Raw genomic sequence first — 23,999 nt, 5'->3', positions numbered from 1 at the left:
CTCGGGAGCTCGGTAGTGTCCAGGTGGAAACAACCCTTTTGGAGCTAGCAGAATAAACATTCATCTCATAATACTAAATTAATAGTGCTTCCAGCAGCAGTTTCCTCAAATTCATTACAGTTCACCAAAAGAATACCCAGCAATAAAAAGAGACTGAAATAGCACTAAAAACAGAGATAATTGTCAAATTGAAGCTAAAATAGATGGGAACTTTACCATTTACACTCATGTCAGAAACATTAGTGTCCAAAGAAGACCGAACGCAGATGGAGGAGGACCTCTCAGTTCTCACAGTAGCCACTAGACAGCGACCGGTTACTGAAGCTACGGGTAAAAGAACCCAAGAAGCCATAGATTGAAGCTTCTAAGAATCAACAACTTAAATTGAGCTCTCTCTCTCTCTCTCTCTCTCTCTCTCTCTCTCTCTCAGAGCAGTGGTGTCTGTATAAAAAAAAGATAGTGAAATATTCGTATATATTTAACGAGTATCGCGGGTCGGCTATACTATTAAAATATTCGAATATATTTAGAGAGTTAAACCGCGGTGACTATACTATTAAAATATCTGTGCATCTTTAAATAGTATAGCCGCTCGGCTATACTTATAAATATTCGAATATTTATATTTACCAGTATAGCCGAGCGGCTGTATTATTTAAAATTCAATAGTGTATTATTTTTAGGAGTTTTTGCGTTGTGCTTTAAATTTTTCACGTGACAATTTTGTCAGATTATTTTAGGGTTTACGGCTAAAATACCATTTTAGCCCAATGTTATTTATTCAATTATTTTATCTACACAAGCGATATTAGGGAATGATAATTTAAATTCTTATGGATACCTCCCATTCTAATAAGGTGGTTTTTCTCAGTATTAACTAATGAGTCACGAATGACAATGTATTAGACAAGACTCGGCTCATCAGTAGTATTATCAGCTTTTGTGTTTTCGCCATAATCTTAGGCTAAAGTTATTACCAGCGATATTGGAAAATGAGATATTAAATTCTTTCTGATACCTCCTATTCTAATAATTTTCTTTAATCGGCTACTTAAGTGGAATCATTTTAAAACAGTTGATAGAAATGAGATCAAGATTATTAGAATAGAATCAATGACCCAAAAATGATGAAATGAGTCGAAAAGTTACAAAATTCTGTTAACAATTAATTGAACATAAATCAGCAAGCCTGGCCAAAATCAGTGTATAAGGGATCGTGTAAACAAATAATTAACAGACCCCAGTTGAAGCAACCCTGGTAGTAACATACATAATCACACAACACTCGTCTTGTAAAACAAAACTCTAAACTATGAAGTATAAACCCAAAAACACGCGCACACATTTTATTCTTACCATACCACATCTTATTCTTCCTCACAACTCAGACAGTTAGATTAGATCAGACATCCATCTTCTATGACGACCAAGTGTAACTCTCAAGTTTGGATCAGATGAGGTGACCAACTTGCTTCGCGTCTTGGATGATTCCGAGACATTGCATTTCGGGCTCTCTGCAGGGAGAGTATCTGCTGCTTCCGGGGCGTATCGCGATTTTCTGTTTGAGTTTTGTAAGATTGCTTTGATTTGAGGATCTGAGTAACTCATTGATTGTGAGGCTGTGAATTGGATTGAACTTCTGGTCACAGACCTCAAACTTCTTGCTTTACCAACAACTTCTCTTTCTGCAGCACTTCGCCTTTGTCGACTAGCTGCAGTGGAAGTCATGAACCGAGGCAATGAATTTGAAACATTGCCTTTACTTGTTTTCTCCAGCTTTCGTGGCATTTCTACAGCTTCCTTCAGATATTCTTCGGGACTAATGGGGGCCTTCTCATCTTCTAAAGGTCCATAAGTGGTTGAGAAGAGCTTTCTGTTTTCGCATAACAGCAAATCGACCTTTTGTATTTGGTTTTTAAGTTTATGGCATTCTTCTTCAGCTTCTCTCATGTCTTCTTCAAGTTCCTTGACCCTTTTCTCCCTGTGACTCTTCAAGTCCTAAAACAATGCAAACGGTTACGAAGATTCACAGCTAAGGGAACCAAACAATTACCAAGAAACTACAGACAAGTACCTCTGATAATTCTCTATTACACTCTGCAGCTCTAGCTCTCTTAGCGAAGCTCAAAGAACATATCGTCTCCCCAACATCTTCTTCACATGGGCTGACATGCACAAGCATCAAAACCTTCGAACCAGCACCTAAAGCATTTGGATTACCAAATAAATATTAAGCACTGTCAAGTCCAAATGGTGAAAAGGGTGTGAAAATCATGCGAATATGAGATCATTCTGCCCTGCTCACAATAGCAATTGAAGGCACAAACTTAATGATTTGTGGTGGAGTCATTACCGTATATTACATATGTAGTATAAGCTCATTTATACAGATTTTAAAATTAAAATTCTATGTTAATCAAATTAAATAACTCTGAATTGTCTGTATGTGTAAAGAAACTCAGTTCCATAACAAAATTCAAAGAATGTGGTAATCTACCTAAGGAATCTTTCAGGATTTGCGTAAGCTTGCTGTTCCTGCAACCAAAATTTTAAAGTCCATCAGATTCTAGCTGAATCAGCACGCAAAGAGAAAAACCTCAAAAGGCCTGTCTTTGAGGAGGTTATAACCAACAGCACAGATCCACTCACCAAGGGAAAAAATAAAAAGGCAAAGGGAAGAAGGCAACTAAAGCTGACAACCAACTAACTTACCTGTAAGGCACATGGCCTCGCTTCCGTCTTAGAGCAGCAATGACATCACCCAAAGCTGAAAGAGAAAGATTTATGGCCCTTCCCTCATCAAGTGTTAGTCCAGTTGCTCCTGTTTTAAGCAACCGTTCACTTCCTCCAAGATCAACCATCCACAGTTTACCCACTTCCCTTTTAGCTTCCGAAGCATCCCCGTGCCGGAACATGGTTATCCTCGTTAAGCTAGATATATGAAGCTAAAAAGATAACGTAATTATCGACCAAAATTAATCCAATGGAAAATTGTGAAAAATCTAACTAGACCTGGAACCCACCAGTGAGACCGGCTAGATGCCTCATTTACATTAGTCCAAGAAGTAGATCTAACTCTCCTCCCCCTATTATACCACCATCTAGCTTTAGCAAAATCAACGATTTGCACTTCCGTAAGACCCTCGATTTCCACTAATCCCTTTGGATCTGTTTGAATGTTGAGATTGCTGTAGTAAAGTTAGCCAAACCAAAGTAAGCAGTCTAATAAATGGCCTGCAATTGTCGCCTCCTCTAATGAATTACTCAGGGTACTAAAATGAAAGTTTATTACCATCTTGTTACAGCTTCATGTGGCCTACAAGCTGGTTTTGGGGACAGTAGATCTCTGAGACTGCCCATGTAAACTTCTAACATGCTCATTGAAAATGTGATATAAGATGAGCTATCCAAAGAGGCTTGACAGAAAAGCTCTTTGAGAGCTCGAGGAATTATTCCTGGCTGCTCACTTGTGCCATCCTGCAGATGCATTCAAATCCATCCTTCACACATATTTGAAAAACAAATATACATCAACCAGATAACTGCAACAACCGCTGAATTTTAAGTTTCTATCACTAACCATGGTAAATGTCTTGCCAGTGCCAGTTTGACCATGAGCAAAAATACATACATTGTGCCCATCAAGTGCAGATCTGAGAATTGGTTTCACCTCAGCAAATACATCTTCTACAGAATTTTGGAAACATGATAGAGTCTCTCTTACTACAACTGAAACAATTAATTAACAAATAATCAAACTTGTAAAACACGCATATATCTTTTTTTTAACACTAACCTTGGCTGGTTTCTTGAGGAAAAACCTTATCAAAGTCAAATCCTTTTCTTGTTCCAGCTGACTTAACCACAATCTTCTCCGATCCAGCTGAAATGGGTTCTCTGATTCTTCTCTTGTCCATCAGTAGAAATGGTCGGACCCGACAAAACACACGAATGCTGCCTGAACATTCACATCACTTAATACAATGAAACATAAAAGCGTTACAGGTAAAATTATGATTAACCACACAACCTTTGATGTCTATAATCTTATTCAAAGCTTCTCTCCGTTTCTCATCCCACAACCTCTGCCTCAGCTTCAACTGTGAGATTTCACCTACAAACCCAATTGGCCCCAAGATCATATCAACTGATTGGACTAAGACAGTGGCCTGATCACTAACTTGAAACTGAAACTCAAATACTTTACCTTCAAGATTTGATATGGACTGCTGAAGCTCATTCTTTTCGTGCTCGGGGATGACATTGACATCAGTACAGATGATGGGAAGAGGAGGTGAATCGGAAAAATAAGAAACTGGGGGAAGCCCATCAATGGAATCTGGGTTTGATTCCATGTGAGATGTTTGAAAGGACTCTTTTGCACTAACTGAAACCAGTGAGATCTGTTCATTTTCAGTTGAAAAGAGCATTTCTCTCACAGAATATAACTGGCCCTTTGAAGAAAGATGAACTGTTGGGGCAGAGGAAGAAAGAGATTTAACTATTCAACAGAGATGAAAAGAAAAAGTCACAAAACCAAGATATTTATATGTAATATACAAAAAGACCCAGTAATTTTAGATTACTCTAAACCAAAGCAGTTCCTTCAATCAAGCACAACAAGAATTGTTTATGTCTGTAGAAAAGTTACAGTTTGGTACTAGAAGTAGACCAGTCTATGTTAATAAATGACCCAATGATGAAGAAACTGAAAGTTTATATAAATAAAGCACTTCCAACTTCCAAGTACAAGAAAAAGTTATACAGACAAAGTAAATGGGGCTCATAAATCTCTCATATTTAAAAGCAGCCAAATAGAAAACCTCAGATCATATTTGAAGTAGAAAATACTAAATTTTGCTCTGTTTAAAAAAACAGAGTAAAATAGAAATGGCAGAATTCAGCTGGAGAAGAACGAAAAGTCAAAAACTGAGCACAGATTTCGAAGAACCCAGAGGAAAAATGGAAACCCAGTTGGTGTAAGTTACTTTCAATGATTGAATACTCTATAGGACCATGATTAGCAAGCAAGCAAGCAGGTGAGAGTTCTTGTTGCAGTTTTGAGGGTTACTAAGGTAAATTAGACCCCAAAAGAAAGAGAGAGAGAGAGAGAGAGAAAAAACAAAACATGTTTTTTAATATTCTTGTTTTGGGTGGTCAAGATCTAAAACTGAACTGTTTAAAGTAGTTCTTTTCCAGACAGGGTACAGGACAGAGGAGCGTGTGGAGCGGAGGGGCAAAAGTGAAATAAGGAGGGAAAACTTGCAGTGCTTCTACTATTTACACCCAATTACATTTAACATTACACCCCACCAAACTTTTGTTTTTTTTTTGGGTAAATCACCACACACCCCCCACCAAACTTAACCACTCCACTAGCGCTTATCCTCATTTATTTCTATTTTCAAAAATTAATTATTTTATTAATAAATAATTACAATTCAGCCCACATTTTTTCGGCCCACAAGTAAACCGGAATTTGGGCCTTGGGCTAATATAATGTGTAGTTGGAATGGGGCTTTGGGTCTGAACTAGAACCTCATCAGCTATTGGTTACTGACTGAGGAAGGCCCATTGATAGAGAATAAAATCATACTTTGGTTTGTTAATCCAGCGTGTATTTATTTAGGGTGATTAGTTAATAATAATGCTACTTTTATCATTTTTGTATACTACATTATTTAAAAAGTGTCAATAAAATATTAAATTATTAATGTGATGTCCACCTCATCTGTCATAAAAGGTAGTATGAGAATGTGATAAGAGTAGCAGTATTCATTAGTTAATCAATTTCTTGAATATAATTTTTGTTATTTGTATGAGATGAAAAGATATAATTTATTTAAAAAAACTGAATCATTTTTCACATGATTTAGTGTATTTTTGTATTGTATTTCTTACTCTAGCTAGTCATTTCAAACTCAAAATATTATATGATACAAAAAGTTAAATATATTTAGGCATTTTTAAATACATTTTATCTAGTATTTTGAAGGTTTTTTTTTAATTACCAACGTAATTTTATTATCCAAATTCAAATATACTTATAAGATGATCAAAGTTCAAATTTATTTTTCATAAATTCTTTAATCCACATGCAACTTAGAGTAGGAAGAGTTAGAGGATAAGCCTTCATTCATAGTCTAATTTAACTTTACAAGGCTATTAAAGTATTTATTGTGGTCTTAGTAAAAAAATAAATATTATATATAAATGATTTATGTAAGGGAGTTAGCTTCTATTTAACATTTCCAATAAATGAATTTTCTATTAATAAGAACAAATCATTTATTCGAAATTTGAATAATTAATAGTTGCCATCCCCGTTAGGTATTCGCTTTCACTGAGTTGACATTTGGCGGGGGGCAACGGAAAAAAAACTGCAAAGTGGTCCAAGTCATGTGGCACGTTGGATGTCTTATCGGAATTTCCAGTTTGACCACCATGTATCGATGCCTACCACGGTACCACCTCATCAAACCTATTTTCAATATGCACACTATCCCTACTCTTAACGGGTGAGGAGGAGAGGAGAAAAAAAAAGAAGAAAAAAAAAGGAAGACATATAAAATTACAAAACTATGCCTATTTTTAATGGGTGATAACGGGTATTTGTGAATTCACATGATACGACCGTTAGCTTAACGGGTGGCTAACATGTCCACCAGTGGCGGAGTCCAAATAAATTTATAGATGGGGCACCTAATATATTGAAATTTATTTTTCTTTACGGTGACATTTTAATTAATTTTTTGCTTGATACAAATTCATAAATTTAATTAATACAGTCCTGATCTCTTGGACCACAGGAGTCCAAGAGATTGTGGTCATTCACCGTTGGATATTAATCTAATGGTTCGCAAAAGTTTCTTTAAAGGAGTTCAAGATTGAGTGAACCGTTGAATTTACATCCAACGGTGAGTGACCACAAATCTCTTGGACTCCTGTGGTCCAAGAGATCGGGACTGTTAATTAATATACTCTATTATTTTACATATCACATATCACATTAACTATCTACTCATCATTGATTCTAGCAAAAGATATTGGAGGTACTTTGGCATTACTTATTTGGGGTGATAAGTGATTTTTAAACAAATTTGGGAAGCCTAGCCTATTTGGTAAACTATGAGAAAATTATTTATTGTTGAAAATTGTTGTGAGAGCAAACTATAAGGAAAAGCATCTAATGAGGTGCTTTCATTTTCTAATTATGCAGGAATCATTTTTGAAGATGTACTAGGTTTAATGATTATGTGGAAATCATTTATTGATTATGCGAGAATTAGTACAAACAATACTTTTAACAAAAAGTTTACCAAACGCCAAACTGTTTTCTCTCATAGCAAATCTAACAGCGATTATTTTCACAACACAGCAATACCAAATTGGCCATTAGTTAAGTATACACACAAATAAAATTCAAATGGTAGTTTATTACTACAATTAAAGTCAAAATAAGACAAAAAGAGAGTATGGGTAGTGATAATAGTGAAAAAGGGAAAGAAGAAAAACACGAAAGGCACTTTGAAGTTTGATGAAAAAAAATGTATTTGTGTCAAGAAACCCAAGGTCTTAAGAACATTGAGTAGGGGTCCATAGGACCTCCCATGGGCCTTAGCTCCCTCCGCCCCTGATGTCCACCTATTTTCAATACGACTCGTTTCCGACCTGAATAATAATTTTTTCATGTAATTTTCTTTTGTGTTAACAGGTCGTATATAATATTGTTATGTATACATTAAACCAGCAAACATGTTTTTTTATTATATAAATTTTGGTAAATCAACCACAATTGGGATGACATGCCAAGTGTTAATTATCAACTCATTATATCAATTTAGATAATATATGGGATGTGTGCTGGTTCATCCTTACTTTTTTTTATTGGTTAGCTATTATCTTCTTAATCTCCAACTTTATTATAGGACATCCCAAATTCTGCATATCTTTTATTATTATTATTATTTCCCTAATGCAATCTCATGCAATTGGGGAGTACACATAGACATTTTGCAAAATGCTGCAAGAAACCCCACCCCCAAAATATGATGTTTGTGTTCTAATATTCACTTAAAGGAAATGATTATATGACTGATACCAAAACAAAACAAAAAGACACATGAAGTTAAACTTTAATTATTTTTATTAATGGAGGAGTGGGTTTTCGAAATTATGACATCTTTCAATATTAAGATGAGAAGGTGAGGATTTTTGTCATTTTAGAGTTGTGTGTGATTCTCTTTAAATCGATTCAACATATTGTTGCGTTTGGTCATTGAGGAAGATTTATCCATATTATGCATATAATTGCTTTGTACTTTCGTTTGTTTATCAATAAAAACTATTGCTTATTATTATTATTTTTTAAATGATAAGAAGCCGATTTCCTAGATTTGTTGGCTTTATGATATAACTAAGGTCATCATGTCTTTGATTCGAGGACTGGCATCGATCAAATTAATGTTTTATCAGAAAAAAAATATTAGGATGACAAATATCACTATTGATTGACCCCAAAAAAAAAAAACTATATTAAAAATTAGTTTTTTTGGACAAAATATTAAAAATTAGTTGATACTAAATAATTGATTGTTTAGCATGGATTAAAAAATTTAAATGCTTATAGTTGGAGGATGTATTACACAATATCCTATTTAGTGTATAAAAGTTTTATTTATTTATTAAGAGACGGAAAGAGGGTTTCTCACACATACACTACCAAGGTGTCATAATGGTTCGAATTTAAGACAACTAATTTGTAAATTAAGATCTTTTTTCACTTTGTTAAATTCCATTGAGAGACAAACCTTTAAAAAAAAAGAAAAAAGAATTATAGTTTGACGTGCCTATAGTATTAAATTTTTGTGACACAACCAGTGCATATATTTTTAGAATGAAATTTACATAATTGCGCAAAAATATGAGGGAAAAGTTTTCAATCGCACTCGCAAGTACCATCGCGGACCGCCATTCACATCGGCTGAGGGGCCATTTTGTAATTCAACTATATCTCTCTATCGTCCCCAGCCGGCCCCACCCTAGGAACCAATTGCCAGCGAAACGAGTATCCAGCCACCCGCGTCTATCCGCGAGTATAGCCAAGTCCACGCTCAACGTAATTTATATAGTTATGAAAAAGGACAATATCACCCTCGATCAGAACCCCAAAAAACTGAGTCAAAGGACTCGACCACATTAAAATCGAAACCCACACCCAAAGCAATTTCCACTCTTATATCGCAACTCAGGCAGTAGAAGAAGAAGAAAACGAGCAAAGAGGAGGAGCTTCAAATTCTTCATTGGTTGGTAAGGTCAGGGTTTTCACTTTGTTAATTTCACTCCGTTTCTTTTTCTGTAACTCCACGGTCTGGCTTTATTTTTTGGATAAAATAAATTGATACGCATTTTTTTTTTCTTATATGGATTCTGTATAAATTAGTGGAGTTGGTGATCTGATTGGTAAATACGAAATGATCAATGGGTTTGGGTTTTGGATTTTCTTATTTTGTTGGTGTTTTGGGTTTATTCTCTCGACGAGGTTTTACGGAGCTTAAAACCTGTACTGGGTTAATCTATTTTAGTTAATCTGTTAGTGATTGATTCTGTGATTGTTGGAATATTTTGAATAGATAGACGGGTTGCACGAAATTTTGAGATACAGCCACATTTTTTAGGCAAATCAAAGTTGCAATTGGATAGTTAAAAAGGCGCTACTGAAAGCTTTTGACTAAAACCTTTAGCAATTGCTCTGGGTGGTCAGCAATGATTTTCACAGTTGTTGGTCGGATACATGTATCTATAGTGCGTTTTGATTATACATCAGTTGTGGGTTTTTGGGCACTGGGGGAGGTTATGAGGTTGTGTGCTGTTTGTTGCTGTGTGGTTTATAGGGCTAAGAAGTGTCACTGTTTCATCTGTTATGCTTAAGAGGCTATGTTTTAGTTGACATTTAGAAGCTTATCTACTGATCAAGAAGAGAGAGGGAGAGAGAGAAAAAAAAGCATTCAGACCCTATGCTACAGGGTTTGTATTTACTCATTGGTACAAAAATCAGTATTAAGTTCTGCATTTTGGTTTCCAAGGCTAAATATATGTTGTTATATATATAAATATGTATGTGCAAAACAATTATATTCTATCTGATATTAACAAACATTTTTCTATTTCTTTCATGTAAGTGTATTGATTTCTTTTAATTATAGTTGCTTTAGATATTTATTTCATTTGAGAGGTGATTACATGATAAAATATTCCTTAACATTTGAAGAAAGCAAATCTGTTTATCATATGCATAGGATATATTACCCATGTTACGTATATAATGTATTCACAAACTGAAATGAATAACTAAGTTGTTAGGGTTGTGGTATACTTATTTCTAGTGTATTGGCAATGCCTTTTGTGATACAACACTTGCTAGGACTGCAAATATATCCTAAAACTGAGGTCACTTTAAGGAAATCATCGTTGTATCCACTATTATATTTATTTGTTGATCGTTAATTTTTCTTACTTTTGTTTTAGTTGTTTCTGCGATGCACCGTGTGGGTAGTGCAGGGAACACAGCCAATTCCACTCGCCCTCGTAAAGAGAAGAGATTAACATATGTGTTGAGTGATGCTGATGACACAAAGGTGATTCAGTATCTTTCTCCAGATTTTTGTGTTAAGTTCTGTCATTAAGTTTTTATTTGTTAGAATTAATATTGTTTAGTTATTTGTAAATATATAAGTCTCACTTTTGGATTTAGAAGGCACGGCACTCTACCAATTTTGTATCATCTCCCTTTATTAGCATTATGCATGTTCAGCAGTTTGTGGTGTTAAGTAATAAATGCTTATGTTACTGTGTTTGGATCGTTTCTCTGTCTGCAGCATTGTGCCGGCATAAATTGTTTGGCTGTATTGAAGGCTTCAGTGTCTGGGTGTGATTACCTGTTCACTGGAAGCCGTGATGGCACACTAAAAAGATGGGCGCTGGCTGAAGATGCTGCTACATGCCCAGCAACCTTTGAGTCTCATGTGGACTGGGTATGCATTTTTCTTTTTATGTTTAAACCCTTTTTTTTTTGTTTTAATTTCTTAATTTTTTAATACCAAACTTACCATATGGGTCCTGTAGATGTTTAACTTATGGGAATTCTCATTTTTCTCATAAAAAATGAGTTCCTGCATGCATAAGTTACAAACTTATACTTATAGAGTACTTTTGTTGTGCAGGTTAATGATGCTGTTCTTGCAGGTGATAATACGCTTGTTTCTTGTTCTTCAGATACTACCCTCAAGGTTCAGTGGCTTAGATCTTTGTTCTGGTTTTGTAACTTATGCAATGTCTTTTGCTGTAAGTTATTTTTATGTTTTTGTTGTATACTTATCCATGTGTCAGACTTGGAATTGCTTGTCGGATGGAACTTGTACCAGAACTCTTCGTCAGCATTCTGACTATGTCACTTGTCTTGCTGCGGCAGAAAAAAATGTAATTTTCTTGTCAAATTTTTATCCACCTTATTAATGCATGGATGAAAGGTTTGGTCGTTGCACTCCTGCTACATGATTAGTTTCATGTTCAATTTGATAGCACAACTTGTGCTTGGAGGAATCTTGTCCATCTTTATTCGTACCCGTTTATCTTGAATATATTTTCTCATTTCCTATAAGAAAAAAAGAAAATTTCTGATCCTTTTATAGTGTCACGCATTTTAGAGCAATGTTGTTGCCTCTGGGGGACTTGGAGGGGAGGTATTCGTATGGGATCTTGAAGCAGCTCTTACTCCGGTCTCAAAGTCAGGCGATTCAATGGAAGATGACTCTTCAAATGTTGTCAATGGTTCTGGAAATGCACTACCGATTACAAGTTTACGTACTATCAGCTCTAGCAACAGTATTTCTGTGCACACAACTCAGTCGCATGGATATGTTCCAGTTCCTGCCAAAGGCCATAAGGAATCAGTTTATGCTTTGGCAATGAATGATAGTGGATCACTCCTAGTCTCTGGTGGAACAGAGAAGGTATATTTTGATGTTGGTAGTTGGTTTAATGTCCCAAATTTGTTATGTTTGTTTTGTACGCAAGGAATTGTCTAAAAATTGCAGCAGTGTACCAACTTTGGGTTGAACATAATAACTTTCATCTTCGTGTTAATAACTATAAATCATTTCATGATGCCCTTAGGTTGTGCGTGTTTGGGACCCTAGAACTGGTTCGAAGACCATGAAACTAAGAGGGCATACAGATAATATCAGGGCTCTGCTTCTTGATTCTACTGGAAGGTTGGTTGGATAGGTTTATCATAGCCTGTCTTGATTGAGCACTTTAAAATGATTTTAGTTTAGCCATTGTCTTGCATAGTTCGGTTTGTAAAATGAACTATATTTGAAATTCAAATATATAATATTATTCTAGGTGTCGAATAATGTTTGGAATATCGCTTATAGATGTTACAGCAAAGTGCATTGAACATACAAGTTAGAACCTTGATTTGATAATGAATGATTTATTCATCTAATTGCATTGTTCTATGTGCTGCATTCGTACAATCTTGTTTTGCTACCAGTATTAATGTTTGTGTTTTAAATTTCATTTTTGCAGATATTGCTTATCAGGATCTTCTGATTCTATGATCAGGTTGATAACTCACATCTCTCCTTTAACTACGCGGACAGTTAGCATAGTTAGCATTAGATGCAAGTTGAAAGATGTAATTGTTTATGTGATAAGTAGTTGGTATTTCGTCATCTGTTTAGTTCACCAAATTCTTTGCCCATTTTGTAGGCTATGGGATCTTGGTCAGCAACGATGTGTGCATTCTTATGCTGTGCACACAGATTCTGTTTGGGCACTTGCCAGTACCCCAACATTTAGTCATGTATATAGTGGTGGGAGGGACCTTTCTGTGAGTACATTTTTCTCTTGTAACTTATGTTCTGAGACATCTTTGGCTGTTTAGATTTGCTGCTCATCTGTTTAATGCCCAATGTTGTTTGTTCCCTCAGTTATACTTGACAGACTTGGCCACAAGAGAGAGTCTTTTGCTTTGCACTGGGGAACACCCCATTCTGCAGTTGGCTTTACATGATGATAGTATATGGGCTGCAACAACGGATTCTTCAGTTCATAGATGGCCTGCTGAAGGGCGCAATCCTCAGAAGATTATTCAAAGAGGTGGTGCATTCTTGGCTGGAAATTTGTCCTTTTCGAGAGCAAGGGTATCCCTAGAAGGATCAACCCTAGTAAGTATCGCTTAGTTCATTGTATTTCAAAATTTCTGTCTTGTTGTTGCATGTGCATGTATCATCCTCTAGTTGTCATGTTAGCTGCACATATCTTTTTCTTTTGGGTCTTATTTGGTGTTTGTCATGTCAGACCTTTGAGTTTGGGGGATTAATGTTATTTTGGTAAATATTGTCCAGGTCCCTGTTTATAAAGAACCAATATTTACGATTCCTGGAACTCCTGGAATAGTGCAGCATGAAATATTAAACAATAGAAGGCATGTCTTGACAAAGGTAAATCATGTTGACTTTCTCATATCTTACTATGATGAAGCGCCTGTTTTAAGTTAACCAGTTTTGTTGTCAAATAGTGTGTCTTGCCGAGTTTGATTTTATGAACCGATGCGATTATGATAGGATACTGCTGGTTCGGTCAAGTTGTGGGAGATTACTAGGGGTGTTGTTATTGAGGATTATGGAAAGGTGATACATTCTTTTTTTCCTGTAAATATCTGACTAGAACCATCTAATGTGTATAGAACTAACGCCTGATTGGAGCTGCAGATTTCTGGCAATTGTTTTTTTGTATATTGAAGTTTTTTTTGGGGAAGATTATAAGCATCTATCCTTGTAATGTCTACCATACAGGTCACATTTGAGGAGAAAAAAGAAGAGCTTTTTGAGATGGTATGCTTCCTGGTCTAAAATGTTTTGAGCGTAACAACTTAATAGATTTTCTTAATGATTTCTTTACTGCTTCAGGTGAGCATTCCTGCATGGTTCACAGTGGATACCAGGCTTGGAAGTTTATCTGTACATCTGGACACCCCACAATGCTTTTCAGCAGAGATGTATTCAGTAGACCTTAACATTGTGGGGAAGCCTGAAGATGACAAGGTAGCTATAATCTTGAATTCGTTTCTATGTTTGTTCTTTCCCCTCTATTTAAAAAAAATGTTTGTTCTTCCCCCTTTTTTTGTGGGTTCTGTCTTCCGTGATTTGTCTTATATTTTTTGGATGCCTTCAAAAGTAAAGAAGACTCTTTTGGATGCATTCAAAAGTTTTATCGAAAGGCTAGCCTTGAAGCTCTTAAGAGCTTGATGCTCTCTATTATATATATATGCACGATGCATACTAAAATTCTGTCAAAAATATGCCTGAGATAATGAATTGAAAAGGATTAGTAATGCATTACATTACTTACAATTATTGATTAATAATTTAATACGTATGAATTTAACGATGTATTAGTAAAGCCAAGTTTAGCTTCCTTTTTATCTTTTCCTCTACCCTCCCGTTACTAAAGTGGTTTCAAAGTTAAATTGAGTGCTTGTAACTTTTCAGGTTAATCTAGCACGAGAAACCCTTAAAGGGCTCTTGGCTCACTGGTTGGCGAAAAGAAAGCAAAGATTTGGAGTGCAAGCATCTGCTAATGGGGATGCACCATCTGGAAAGGAAGTTACCACTAGAAGTATTACGCATTCAAGAATTGAGGTGGATAGTAATACTGAAAACGATTCAATGGTCTATCCTCCCTTTGAATTTTCTACAGCTTCCCCTCCTTCAGTTATAACTGAGGGCTCTCAGGGAGGCCCATGGAGGAAGAAAATCACTGACCTAGATGGTACTGAAGATGAGAAGGACTTTCCTTGGTGGTGTCTCGATTGCGTGTTGAATAATCGCCTACCCCCTAGAGAAAACACCAAGTAACTTACTTATTTTCAATGTAGTTCTCCTTGCTTTTATTTGAAGTTTTTATTTCCTGCCTGAGAATAAATTCTATTTTCTATAGATGATAATGCTTATGTCTATTCAAAAAATTACTTGCCTGAAAGTTGCAATTAACTTTGTGCCTGTTGAATTTTGAACGATTTATAAAAAGTGGTAATGTTGCAGGGATATATTTCAGTTTTATTGTTTTCTTGCATCAACACTTACTTCTTGAAAGATGTTCACTCTAGCAATAATTGTTGAAACTAAAGTTCCTGAATAGAGCTATCATGAAATATAGTAGAGAAGTGACTTGTTTCCTTTCTCTTCAATGATTCTGTCTTTATCTCCTTGTGGCTGAAATTTCTCCTTTAAAAAAAAAAAAAAAAAAATCTTTCTTTCTTCTGGATGGTGTTTGATTTTCAGTTTGCTAATTTAATCGTTATTTTTGAAATATTATATATTTTGGTAGATTTATCTTATTGGAAAAAATCCTTTATTAGACTTATGACGTGCAGAAGTCTGAAATAGTTATCTGGTTTGGATGATTATGATTGTTTTTGCCAATATTTTTTGTTTTGGTTTATCTTTACAGATGCAGTTTTTATCTACATCCATGCGAAGGTTCAGCTGTTCAGATCCTCACACAAGGGAAACTTAGTGCACCTCGTATATTACGAATTCATAAAGTAAGTTATGGGTTTCATGGTAGTTGATGCCTTAATTTTATTATTGTTTTTCTAAGGTAAGTGAATAGTTTCCTTCATTGTGCTAAAGAGTAAGATTCTTAGTGAAATGCAATGACTGCTGGAGTATGATAGAATAATACCTTTTGAAAACAGTAATGAGAAAGCCAAAGTTTCTACTTCTGCATTATTTGTTAGTATTTTAAAGTACAATTGTTATTTTTATTGAAATGCTAAAAGGCATTGATTTGGATTCGAATGGCAACATGAAAAGTGGATGCCAGCAGAATCTATCCTTTTCTGCTGGTGTCCACAGCTGCTGTGATGGAAGATTATTTTTATATCTCAGTATTTGGTTTATCAATAACATACAATATGACCAGCTTGGCTTGCTTTGTCTTGGTATGCAGGTTGTTAATTATGTAATTGAAAAGATGGTCCTTGACAAACCATTGGATAGTGCAAATCCTGATACAACACTTGCTCCTGGTGTTGCTGGAGGACCAGTGCAACTATCAGCCATTGGAGATGGATCTTTTCGATCTGGATTGAAGCCATGGCAAAAGCTTAAGCCTTCTATAGAGATATTGTGTAACAATCAGGCAAGTGGATAAACATATTGGGTGTACTTAGTCACGTAGATAGTAATTAGTAAATTAACTTTTTAGTAGGACTCTTCTATGGTGCTAAAAAAGTTTAATGAGCTATAACTGTTAAAAGTTTAAGCTAGAGGTAAATGCATTTTCTATTTATGGGATCAAGAGAAATGGATTTAGTAGAGTTTAATTTGATTGTTTCTGATTTTAAACTGCTATCTAAAAGCAATTTAATTGTTATGTGACTGCTATTGGTTATTATTTTTTTACTTTTTGTTATGCGCAGGTCTTGTCCCCAGAAATGAGCTTAGCCACAGTGCGGGCTTATATATGGAAGAAATCTGAGGACCTGATTCTCAATTACAGGGTGGTTCAGGGAAGGTGATTGTGTGCTAGATTCCGGAGGTGAGGTGGTTATTTTTATCCTTTCTATGCAAGTTTCTGTAAATTTCTAGTAGAAAAGTGTTGGAAGACATGAACATTTTGAATTATTTCAGTAAATAGAAGACTTTTTGGTTAAATCAGCTTTTTCACTCATTTTTACTGATTGGAACAGAAAAGAACATTAGAGCACATTTATTATTATGTTTGCGAACTTTAATATACATGACTTCTTTACTTCCTGAAAAAACCAATGTTGACACGTCTTAAAACTGATGTAGACTTTAGATGATGCTCAAGCTTTGTTGTTGATACTTGCAGGTGATATTGTGTTTAAGATAAAGGGGAAATATTGATTCTTCTGGGGAAGCTCTTGGTATTCAGAAATACCTTTGTAAAGTTTGAAAACCAATTGATCGCGGATTCCAGTGGCATCCCCCAAAACTTGCCAAGAAGGCTCTGGTTAAGCATGTTCCTTGTTGGGCACGTTGGGCACCCATAAATCTTGAACTTTGTCGCTGACATAAAAGCTTTTTGCTGGACGCTGCAGATTTTCTCAATTGGTTGTCTGCATGTGACAGTAGATAAGAGTTTTCGACTCTGGAAGAGAAATTAACAGGAAGTATCTCGGAACTTCCCAAGAGCCGAATTAGACACATGATGATGAAAGATTTGTAGATTTGTACTGTCAGTTATGATACCTAGCCATAGAATATTCTATTGTGAAGGGGATTTTAATTTCTTTTTTGTTTCATGGAATAAGACAATCCCATTTCAGTTCCATATCCAGACTTGTGCTGCTCTTTAATGTAGTTCCTATTTTATATAAGATCATACTAAATGAAATCCCAATTTTGCATTATACGGGTTATAAATTTCTGTATGATCTGGTAGTTTTCCTGTTTTCTTTGTTCCCTCGTGTATGTATACGCTTCATGTAATTCAAAAGTAATTAGGACCTATTCTTTTATTGTTGTAATACTTAAATTCTAGTTTTGTGGAGGCCAAGGAATTTGCTTTCGTTTGTGCCGCAACTTTCTGCTTCTTTGATTTTAGGTTAAAGTTGGGCACCCTTGGTTGGGTATATAATATATTTTCCCTCATAAGAGAAATGTTGGGCACATATGCAAAAGACTGCAAATTCCCATAGGTGTACCCAGCAAGCACCTTACATTACTAACTGATTTTGATTGCTCAATTACCAAGCCAGAATCAAATTCTGTGGTCCAGACAGAGTGATCTTAGAGTGGTACATAATCTCTACCTCATGGTTGTGTTCTCTTTGATTAGGTTTTGGCTTAAGCTTCTAACCACATGGAGTTTTGGTCATTCAACTCAAGGTGGTGCTTGCTGCTTGCAAGCAATTTCTTAGAGACTGCAAATCAATGCTCTTTTTTATTAGGCTAGATTCCGTTTGCTTTTGTTTTCTTTTTCAATTCCGTCTGAAGAGATACTACTTGTGATGGGCCAACCGTGATTTTGATTGATGTTCAGACTCACATTGACTTGTGGGCATCTTAAAAAGAAAAAAGAGAAAAAGAAAAAATTAGGTGGTGCTAGTTAGCCTAATATGAGAAGTACAGTCAGGCTGGATTGAAAATCACTGGGAAAAAAAGTTCCTTTACGAATTACGTACAATGTTTTTCCTTTTTGGTCAGAGTCATTCATAGAGGTTTGCTAGGCGTTGTTCTGTAGGTGGGCCACCCACGCACTATTTCAAGTAATATTTTGTTAAAAAGTCTTTCTCTTTTACTTATTGTTTTTACAAGAAGATCTTCCCTCACCTCATTTGGAAATTACAGCAAAAACAAAGCGCGGGAGGGAGGAACAATATATTTTTCTTTTATTGCCTCGCCCTTTTCGGCTACCAAGTAACTTACAAAGTTTTACCAGTGTTCACTGGTAAGCTTCCCCTTCTTCCAGAACTTCTGCAAAAGGCCAAAGACAGAGCCAGTCAGGTGACCCATGTGGCCAAATATCATCCAGACCAAAAAGCAATGGACAAAACTCAACTCTTTCCCTGCCACTCAGACCCACGTCAGGTATAATCCAAATTCTTAGCTAATAATTTAATTTCCTCATTTATTTCATTTCCAGTTGTGTTCAGATTATTGTTTTACCTAATATTTGACGTTCAGTGTGCCAATATTTGGTTCGAATTATTCTTGAAGTAGATGAAAGCTCAAGAATTTACTTGTTTTAAAGGCCATACCTTCCATTAGTGCTATCTGGGTCTGCTTAAAGTTTCAATTTTCTACCCATTTCTGTGTCCTGCAGAGTTTGTGCGAAACATGCGATTGCAAACGTTAAAGTGGTCTGAGGGCAGTCCAACTGAATTTAGTAGCTTTTTTGTTCAGCTTTTCCCAAGTGGTAGTTCTTAAGTTGGTGAATTGGTGAACCTTGACAAAGGGTCTATAATCTTTTACAATTGCTTGAAGCCATGACATCAATTATAGGCTTCTCAGGACCACATTTTTGTGTGTTAAATTCAGAGAATAAACCTCGGTTTCAAGTGCAAGTTAGGAGTTTAGGTAGTAAGGATTCACCAGTTTTGTCATCAGATTCAGTTGCTGTGAATGGTGCTTCCGTAATCAAGGAGAGGGAGGAAAGGAGGTCTTTGATTGATGAAGGGAATGAGAGGTTGAGGCATAAGGTTAATGAGGAGAAGAGGGTGAAGGATGGTGTTCTTGAAAGTTTGGAACCTTTGTGGGATGATGGGTATGGGACTGTGACTGTAAAAGATTATTTTGATGCAACTAAGGAGATGATTAAGCCTGATGGCGGACCTCCCCGGTGGTTTTGTCCCGTTGCTTGCGGGGCGCCATTAAAGGATTCTCCAATTCTTTTCTTTTTGCCTGGTAATTGATGCCTGACCACAAATGCCAATCCATAAATTGGTTTCTAGTTTTGGTACTGTAATTTGCATACAAGGGATATATGTATAAGATAACTTAACTTGAGGAAAAAAGTGTCTTATGGGCTGACACTCAAAGATGAGTTTGCTAGTGAACGAAATTCTATATTACAGAAAGTTTGCATAATCATTTTGGTATTGATGAATGCAGGGCTAGATGGTACTGGGTGGGGCCTCATTTTGCACCATAAAGCTCTTGGGAAGTAAGTTTTTTTATTTTCATAATTAATTAATTAATTAATTAATTGTTTATAGGATCTTAGGAGGAAAGATAACTCTTATCTTCAATTTGGACAATTATGTTTTGTTGCTCAAACTTCACTCGTATAAATGGTTGCCCTTGTTAAGAAATCAGGTTTAGCTAAATTTGAGGTTAACTAGCAACTTCTGATATATACTTCCTTGAAAAATGCAGGGCTTTTGAAGTTCGATGCCTGCATATTCCTATTAATGATCGAACACCATTTGAAGGTCTTAATTTTTGAAAGCCTTTATATATGTTTGTTTTGTAACTACGCATCTATGCATTTATCCATACAAATGTAATCTGTGTAGAACAGAGTACTTTCGGGAGTTATTTATGAAGTAATCCCATTTTTAACTCATGAGAGTGAGGATCATTTTTGTTGGTCTTTATTTAAGAAGATGTCACTCTTAATCAATAATTTAGAGAGTGGTTTCAATTATGAAGGGCTGGTGAAATTTGTCGAAGAAACTATCAGGCTTGAGCATGCTTCATCTCCAAACAAGCCAATTTATTTGGTCGGAGATTCCTTTGGAGGATGCCTATCACTTGCCGTTGCTGCACGTAATCCTACCATTGATCTAGTACTGATACTAGTCAATTCAGGTTGGTTATGAGATGTGCAGTTCAGTATTCTTCATCTAATATTCTTACATTATGTTAATGACCTGTCGTAACTCTGTCTGACATTTTATTTTTTGTTTTTATTTTAGCATCATCAATTGAAAGATCTCAGCTACAACCTCTGTTCCCTATCTTGGAGGCTATACCTGATGAATTACATACCGCAATTCCCTATCTCCTCAGCTTTGTTATGGGTATGTGATTTGTGGCTCCAGGATCTGATTAACAAAAACATTTGTGGAGAAGTCAAATAATTCATTGCTAATTTGGCACTTGTCTTTGCTCTCAATCCTGTGTTAGTTATGTTTTACTTTATTTGTTGAAAGCAGTTCTGAGAACTTTTGGATGTTAGTTTTCCCGGAAAGTTTCATGTATGTGTCATGATCAGAAACAACTATTTGCAGTCTCAAATTTCTCGTTTTCAATGCCAAATACATGAACTTTCATTCCATCAGGTGATCCAACAAAAATGGCGATGGTTAATATTGAAAGTAGGCTCCCTCCCAGTTTAAAACTTACACAATTGTCTCGCAACCTCGTTGCTTTGCTACCATGCCTCTCGGTAAGTGCTTGCAATTTCTGTTCTTGAACTTTGTGTACTTTTCCTCCTGGAATTATCATTTTCTCCTTTTAACTTGTTTTGAATTGTTTTTAACCTTCTTATATCTTTCATTTGGTTATACTTGCTTTGCTCATCGCTTACTGTAGATTTTTATTATTTTTATTTCAGTCTTTGGCTGATATTATACCGAGGGCGACTCTTCTTTGGAAGCTGAAGCTGCTCAAATCAGCTGCTGCTTATGCAAATTCCCGTCTCCATGCTGTTAAAGCTGAAGTACTAGTGTTGGCCAGGTTCACTATACCTAGTGTGGTTCTCTCTTCTTTCGCATGAAAGAATGATTAATTTATAATTGTGTGTATATATATTTGATTTCTTTTTTCTTTGGGTACAAATCATATATTTGCGTTTCAGTGGCAAAGATAACATGGTGCCTAGTCGAGATGAAGCGCAACGACTAATGAGCTCATTACAGAATTGTACAGTTCGTCACTTCAACGACAATGGACATACCCTATTACTAGTAAGTTTAAATATGTATGTATGTTATGAGTCTGGTGTGATGCTTTGATGCAAACTTCTCTGTACTGTGTTACCCTTGTGCAATAGAAGTTTTAATTTTTTGGTACCTTTTCCTTGTGAAAACACAAACTTAATTGACTGCACTCCTGCTGTCATGTTATAGGAAGATGGCATTAATTTGTTGACAGTTATAAAAGGCACTTGCAAATACCGTCGTTCGAGGAAGCGGGATTATGTCTCAGATTTTCTTCCTCCTAGTATGTCAGAACTCAAATATACAGCCGATGAAGTATTCGGGTAATTCAGTTCAACACTTTCACACCTTTTTTTTTTTTTTTTTTTTTTCTTTTTCTGTTTCCTTTTCTATTGTGTTTTCTAATGATTTTGTATACCACTTGTGGACATATTTGTGGATATGGGGCCAGAGTGCTGATACTAAAATACATGAATGTCAGGGTACTACGCTTAGCTACTGGTTCTGTAATGTTCTCAACATTGGAAGATGGGAAGATAGTGAGAGGTCTTGCTGGAGTACCTCATGAAGGACCTGTCTTAATTGTTGGTTATCACAATTTAATGGGATTGGAGCTGAATTCTTTAGTTGAAGAATTTTTAAGAGAAAAGAACATAATGGTTCGTGGAGCAGCACATCCAGAGTTGTTCTGGGGGAAGTCCGCGAGCTCGGCTAGCTTTGACTGGCTCAAAGTATTTGGTGCAGTACCTGTCACAGCAAAAAATCTATTCAAATTGCTTTCGTCAAAATCACATGTTCTGCTCTATCCTGGTGGTGCACGTGAGGCTCTCCATAACAAGGTGTGCCAAGCTCCTTCCTTGTGTCATCTTAAATCAAATTTTCAATAACTTAAGAGCCTTGTATTATCTGTCCTAACAAAGGAAGTCTCCATTTGCATGTTCCTAAGATGTATGCAATGGATTTTACAGAAACATTTCATTTTTGTTGGTAGTTTGATATGTTATAGTTTTGGTTTCCCATGTTTATACGGTGCTTGAATAATTGGCAGGGTGAAGAATACAAGCTATTCTGGCCTAATCAACCGGAATTTGTGAGAATGGCTGCACAATTTGGGGCCACCATTGTACCATTTGCGGCTGTAGGAGAAGATGACCTACTAGAAGTAAGCTGAACCTTGCAGTTTTTCTTCTTGAGCCAACATTGACCTAAAGCTGAACTTTGCGAAGTTAACATTGTGCTCTGCTTCTTATTTGTATATGGCAGTTGGTTTTTGACTACAATGACCTAAAGAAGATCCCTGTGATCAGCGACTATATCAAAGAATCTAATCGCGATGCTATAAGATTAAGGTAATTAATTACTCTCCATGTTTTGTTTTTGTTTCTAATCTTAACTTCTTAACTAGCTGTTTGTGAGACTTGAATTATCCTGTTTTGACAAAAAAAATGTGGTGTGGCTATAGGGATGAGACGAGCGGGGAGGTGGCAAATACAGATCTCTTTTTTCCGGGGATTTTGCCCAAGTTACCAGGGCGCTATTACTATTTATTTGGGAAGCCAATAGTAACCAAGGGAAAAAAAGAGATCCTGAAAGATAAAGAAAATGCAAACAAATTGTATTTGGAGATACAATCTGACATTGAAAACAGTTTAGCATACTTGCTTAAGAAGCGGGAGGAGGATCCTTATAGGAGTGTTACAGACAGAACAGCTTATCGGGCGATATATTCCCCTATGCATGAAATTCCAACATTTGAGCCTTGACAATTTATGTTCGAAAAATCACTATATTATCTCACTTTTACTTTTGTATTTTCTGTAACCTTCATATTAAAAAACAAACCAAAACTGCAAAAAAAAGTTTTCCTTTTTCCAATGTAGGCCCATTTTGCAAAACTCAACCCCTTAGTTATATATTAAAAATTAGGTCAGTTATCTTCTTCTAACGATTAGGGTGAAATTGCGGCGGTGTCCTCTCGCTTAGCCCTATTTTTCCAATACTTTGTGCACGAACTCCACTAATTAATACAAGTTTCATATGGTGTGACCCAAATAAATGGGTTTTTTTTTTCCTGTTATCTTTTTCAAAAGAAATACTGAATCTTGTGTTGCAAACTTGAAATTGGGGTCTAAGAAGAAGCATTATAGCCTGAAAAACATAAGAAAAAAGAAGTAAATGTCTCTCTGTGAACAGAAATTAACAAGAAAGTACTCAACAATATCTCTAATAAAGGATGTAACGTGATTTCCTTTTCTATATAGAATCCATAATAAGAGACTTAAAATAATGAGGAAGTAAAGTTGGAACTCAGACCAGAGGGAATTACGTGGTAATGCCATGTGGTTAATGGAGGGCTCAATCCATGCATGGACGCAGAACATGATTCTTGAGATATTTTAGAAAGGCAGAATCTGCTTTTTGCCAAAAGGGTCGGTTTGATTCTTGAATTGATGCATCTCTTCAGACTAGCAGGCTCAATAAGTGCATGCTGGCGCCACAAATTTGAACTGCAAAACTTGATTCTGCATTTGCTGAATGAAACACAATAATAATAATCGCGTAATTTGTCATGTAT

General features: G+C 35.9%; 3 protein-coding genes across 8 annotated transcripts; 2 read left to right on the top strand and 1 right to left on the bottom strand.

Moving 5' to 3' along the window:
- LOC18774053 (kinesin-like protein KIN-14U) lies at positions 1,115-5,163 on the bottom strand. 2 transcript variants are annotated; one of them, XM_007208259.2, is made up of 10 exons: positions 4,208-5,163; positions 4,031-4,114; positions 3,797-3,958; positions 3,581-3,687; positions 3,293-3,477; positions 3,024-3,188; positions 2,713-2,931; positions 2,498-2,535; positions 2,075-2,202; positions 1,115-1,998 (listed from the first exon to the last, which is right to left on the bottom strand). In XM_007208259.2, exons 1-10 carry the CDS (start codon positions 4,428-4,430, stop codon positions 1,393-1,395), a joined length of 1,917 nt encoding a protein of 638 aa, XP_007208321.1. In that variant the 5' UTR covers positions 4,431-5,163; the 3' UTR covers positions 1,115-1,392. The 2 variants fall into 2 exon arrangements, with proteins under 2 accessions (XP_007208321.1, XP_020422151.1); XM_020566562.1 differs by lacking the exons at positions 4,031-4,114; positions 4,208-5,163 and having other exon boundaries at positions 3,581-3,653; positions 3,797-3,908.
- On the top strand, positions 9,135-17,549 carry LOC18774908 (WD repeat-containing protein 48). 3 transcript variants are annotated; one of them, XM_007207078.2, is made up of 19 exons: positions 9,135-9,314; positions 10,528-10,637; positions 10,878-11,033; positions 11,223-11,288; positions 11,389-11,478; positions 11,706-12,011; positions 12,175-12,272; positions 12,592-12,627; positions 12,775-12,895; positions 12,996-13,232; positions 13,413-13,508; positions 13,632-13,697; positions 13,863-13,901; positions 13,977-14,111; positions 14,559-14,920; positions 15,520-15,613; positions 16,021-16,212; positions 16,493-16,611; positions 16,909-17,549. In XM_007207078.2, exons 2-18 carry the CDS (start codon positions 10,539-10,541, stop codon positions 16,589-16,591), a joined length of 2,292 nt encoding a protein of 763 aa, XP_007207140.1. In that variant the 5' UTR covers positions 9,135-9,314; positions 10,528-10,538; the 3' UTR covers positions 16,592-16,611; positions 16,909-17,549. The 3 variants fall into 3 exon arrangements, with proteins under 3 accessions (XP_007207140.1, XP_020421843.1, XP_020421842.1); XM_020566254.1 differs by having other exon boundaries at positions 9,180-9,314; positions 16,493-16,616; XM_020566253.1 differs by having other exon boundaries at positions 9,181-9,309.
- On the top strand, positions 18,443-23,245 carry LOC18773000 (acyltransferase-like protein At1g54570, chloroplastic). Of its 3 annotated transcripts, XM_020566258.1 has the most exons (14): positions 18,443-18,629; positions 18,865-19,445; positions 19,653-19,704; positions 19,917-19,972; positions 20,193-20,351; positions 20,459-20,563; positions 20,825-20,931; positions 21,100-21,221; positions 21,343-21,451; positions 21,614-21,747; positions 21,876-22,263; positions 22,473-22,586; positions 22,688-22,773; positions 22,887-23,245. In XM_020566258.1, exons 2-14 carry the CDS (start codon positions 19,028-19,030, stop codon positions 23,185-23,187), a joined length of 2,151 nt encoding a protein of 716 aa, XP_020421847.1. In that variant the 5' UTR covers positions 18,443-18,629; positions 18,865-19,027; the 3' UTR covers positions 23,188-23,245. The 3 variants fall into 3 exon arrangements, with proteins under 3 accessions (XP_020421847.1, XP_020421846.1, XP_007208020.2); XM_020566257.1 differs by lacking the exon at positions 18,443-18,629 and having other exon boundaries at positions 18,675-19,445; XM_007207958.2 differs by lacking the exon at positions 18,443-18,629 and having other exon boundaries at positions 18,676-19,445; positions 21,906-22,263.

The sequence above is a fragment of the Prunus persica genome, chromosome G6 (assembly GCF_000346465.2).
Source record: "Prunus persica cultivar Lovell chromosome G6, Prunus_persica_NCBIv2, whole genome shotgun sequence".
In the NCBI taxonomy this organism is placed as follows: Eukaryota; Viridiplantae; Streptophyta; class Magnoliopsida; order Rosales; family Rosaceae; genus Prunus; species Prunus persica.
The sequence above is the reverse complement of the archived record's forward strand: the minus strand, read 5'-3'. Positions and strand labels throughout refer to the sequence as shown.

Excerpts from the sequence above, each read along its gene's own strand:
- LOC18774053 (XM_007208259.2), bottom strand. The coding sequence starts at position 4,430 with ATGCTCTTTTCAACTGAAAATGAACAGATCTCACTGGTTTCAGTTAGT. Across the intron at positions 4,115-4,207 it reads GTCCATATCAAATCTTGAAG|GTGAAATCTCACAGTTGAAG; the intron begins GTAAAGTATTTG and ends TTGGGTTTGTAG. Across the intron at positions 3,688-3,796 it reads TCCTCAAGAAACCAGCCAAG|AAGATGTATTTGCTGAGGTG; the intron begins GTTAGTGTTAAA and ends AAAATTCTGTAG.
- LOC18774908 (XM_007207078.2), top strand. The coding sequence starts at position 10,539 with ATGCACCGTGTGGGTAGTGCAGGGAACACAGCCAATTCCACTCGCCCT. Across the intron at positions 10,638-10,877 it reads GTGATGCTGATGACACAAAG|CATTGTGCCGGCATAAATTG; the intron begins GTGATTCAGTAT and ends CTCTGTCTGCAG. Across the intron at positions 14,921-15,519 it reads CCCCCTAGAGAAAACACCAA|ATGCAGTTTTTATCTACATC; the intron begins GTAACTTACTTA and ends TTATCTTTACAG.
- LOC18773000 (XM_020566258.1), top strand. The coding sequence starts at position 19,028 with ATGACATCAATTATAGGCTTCTCAGGACCACATTTTTGTGTGTTAAAT. Across the intron at positions 21,748-21,875 it reads ACAGCCGATGAAGTATTCGG|AGTGCTGATACTAAAATACA; the intron begins GTAATTCAGTTC and ends ATATGGGGCCAG. Across the intron at positions 22,264-22,472 it reads GTGAGGCTCTCCATAACAAG|GGTGAAGAATACAAGCTATT; the intron begins GTGTGCCAAGCT and ends AATAATTGGCAG.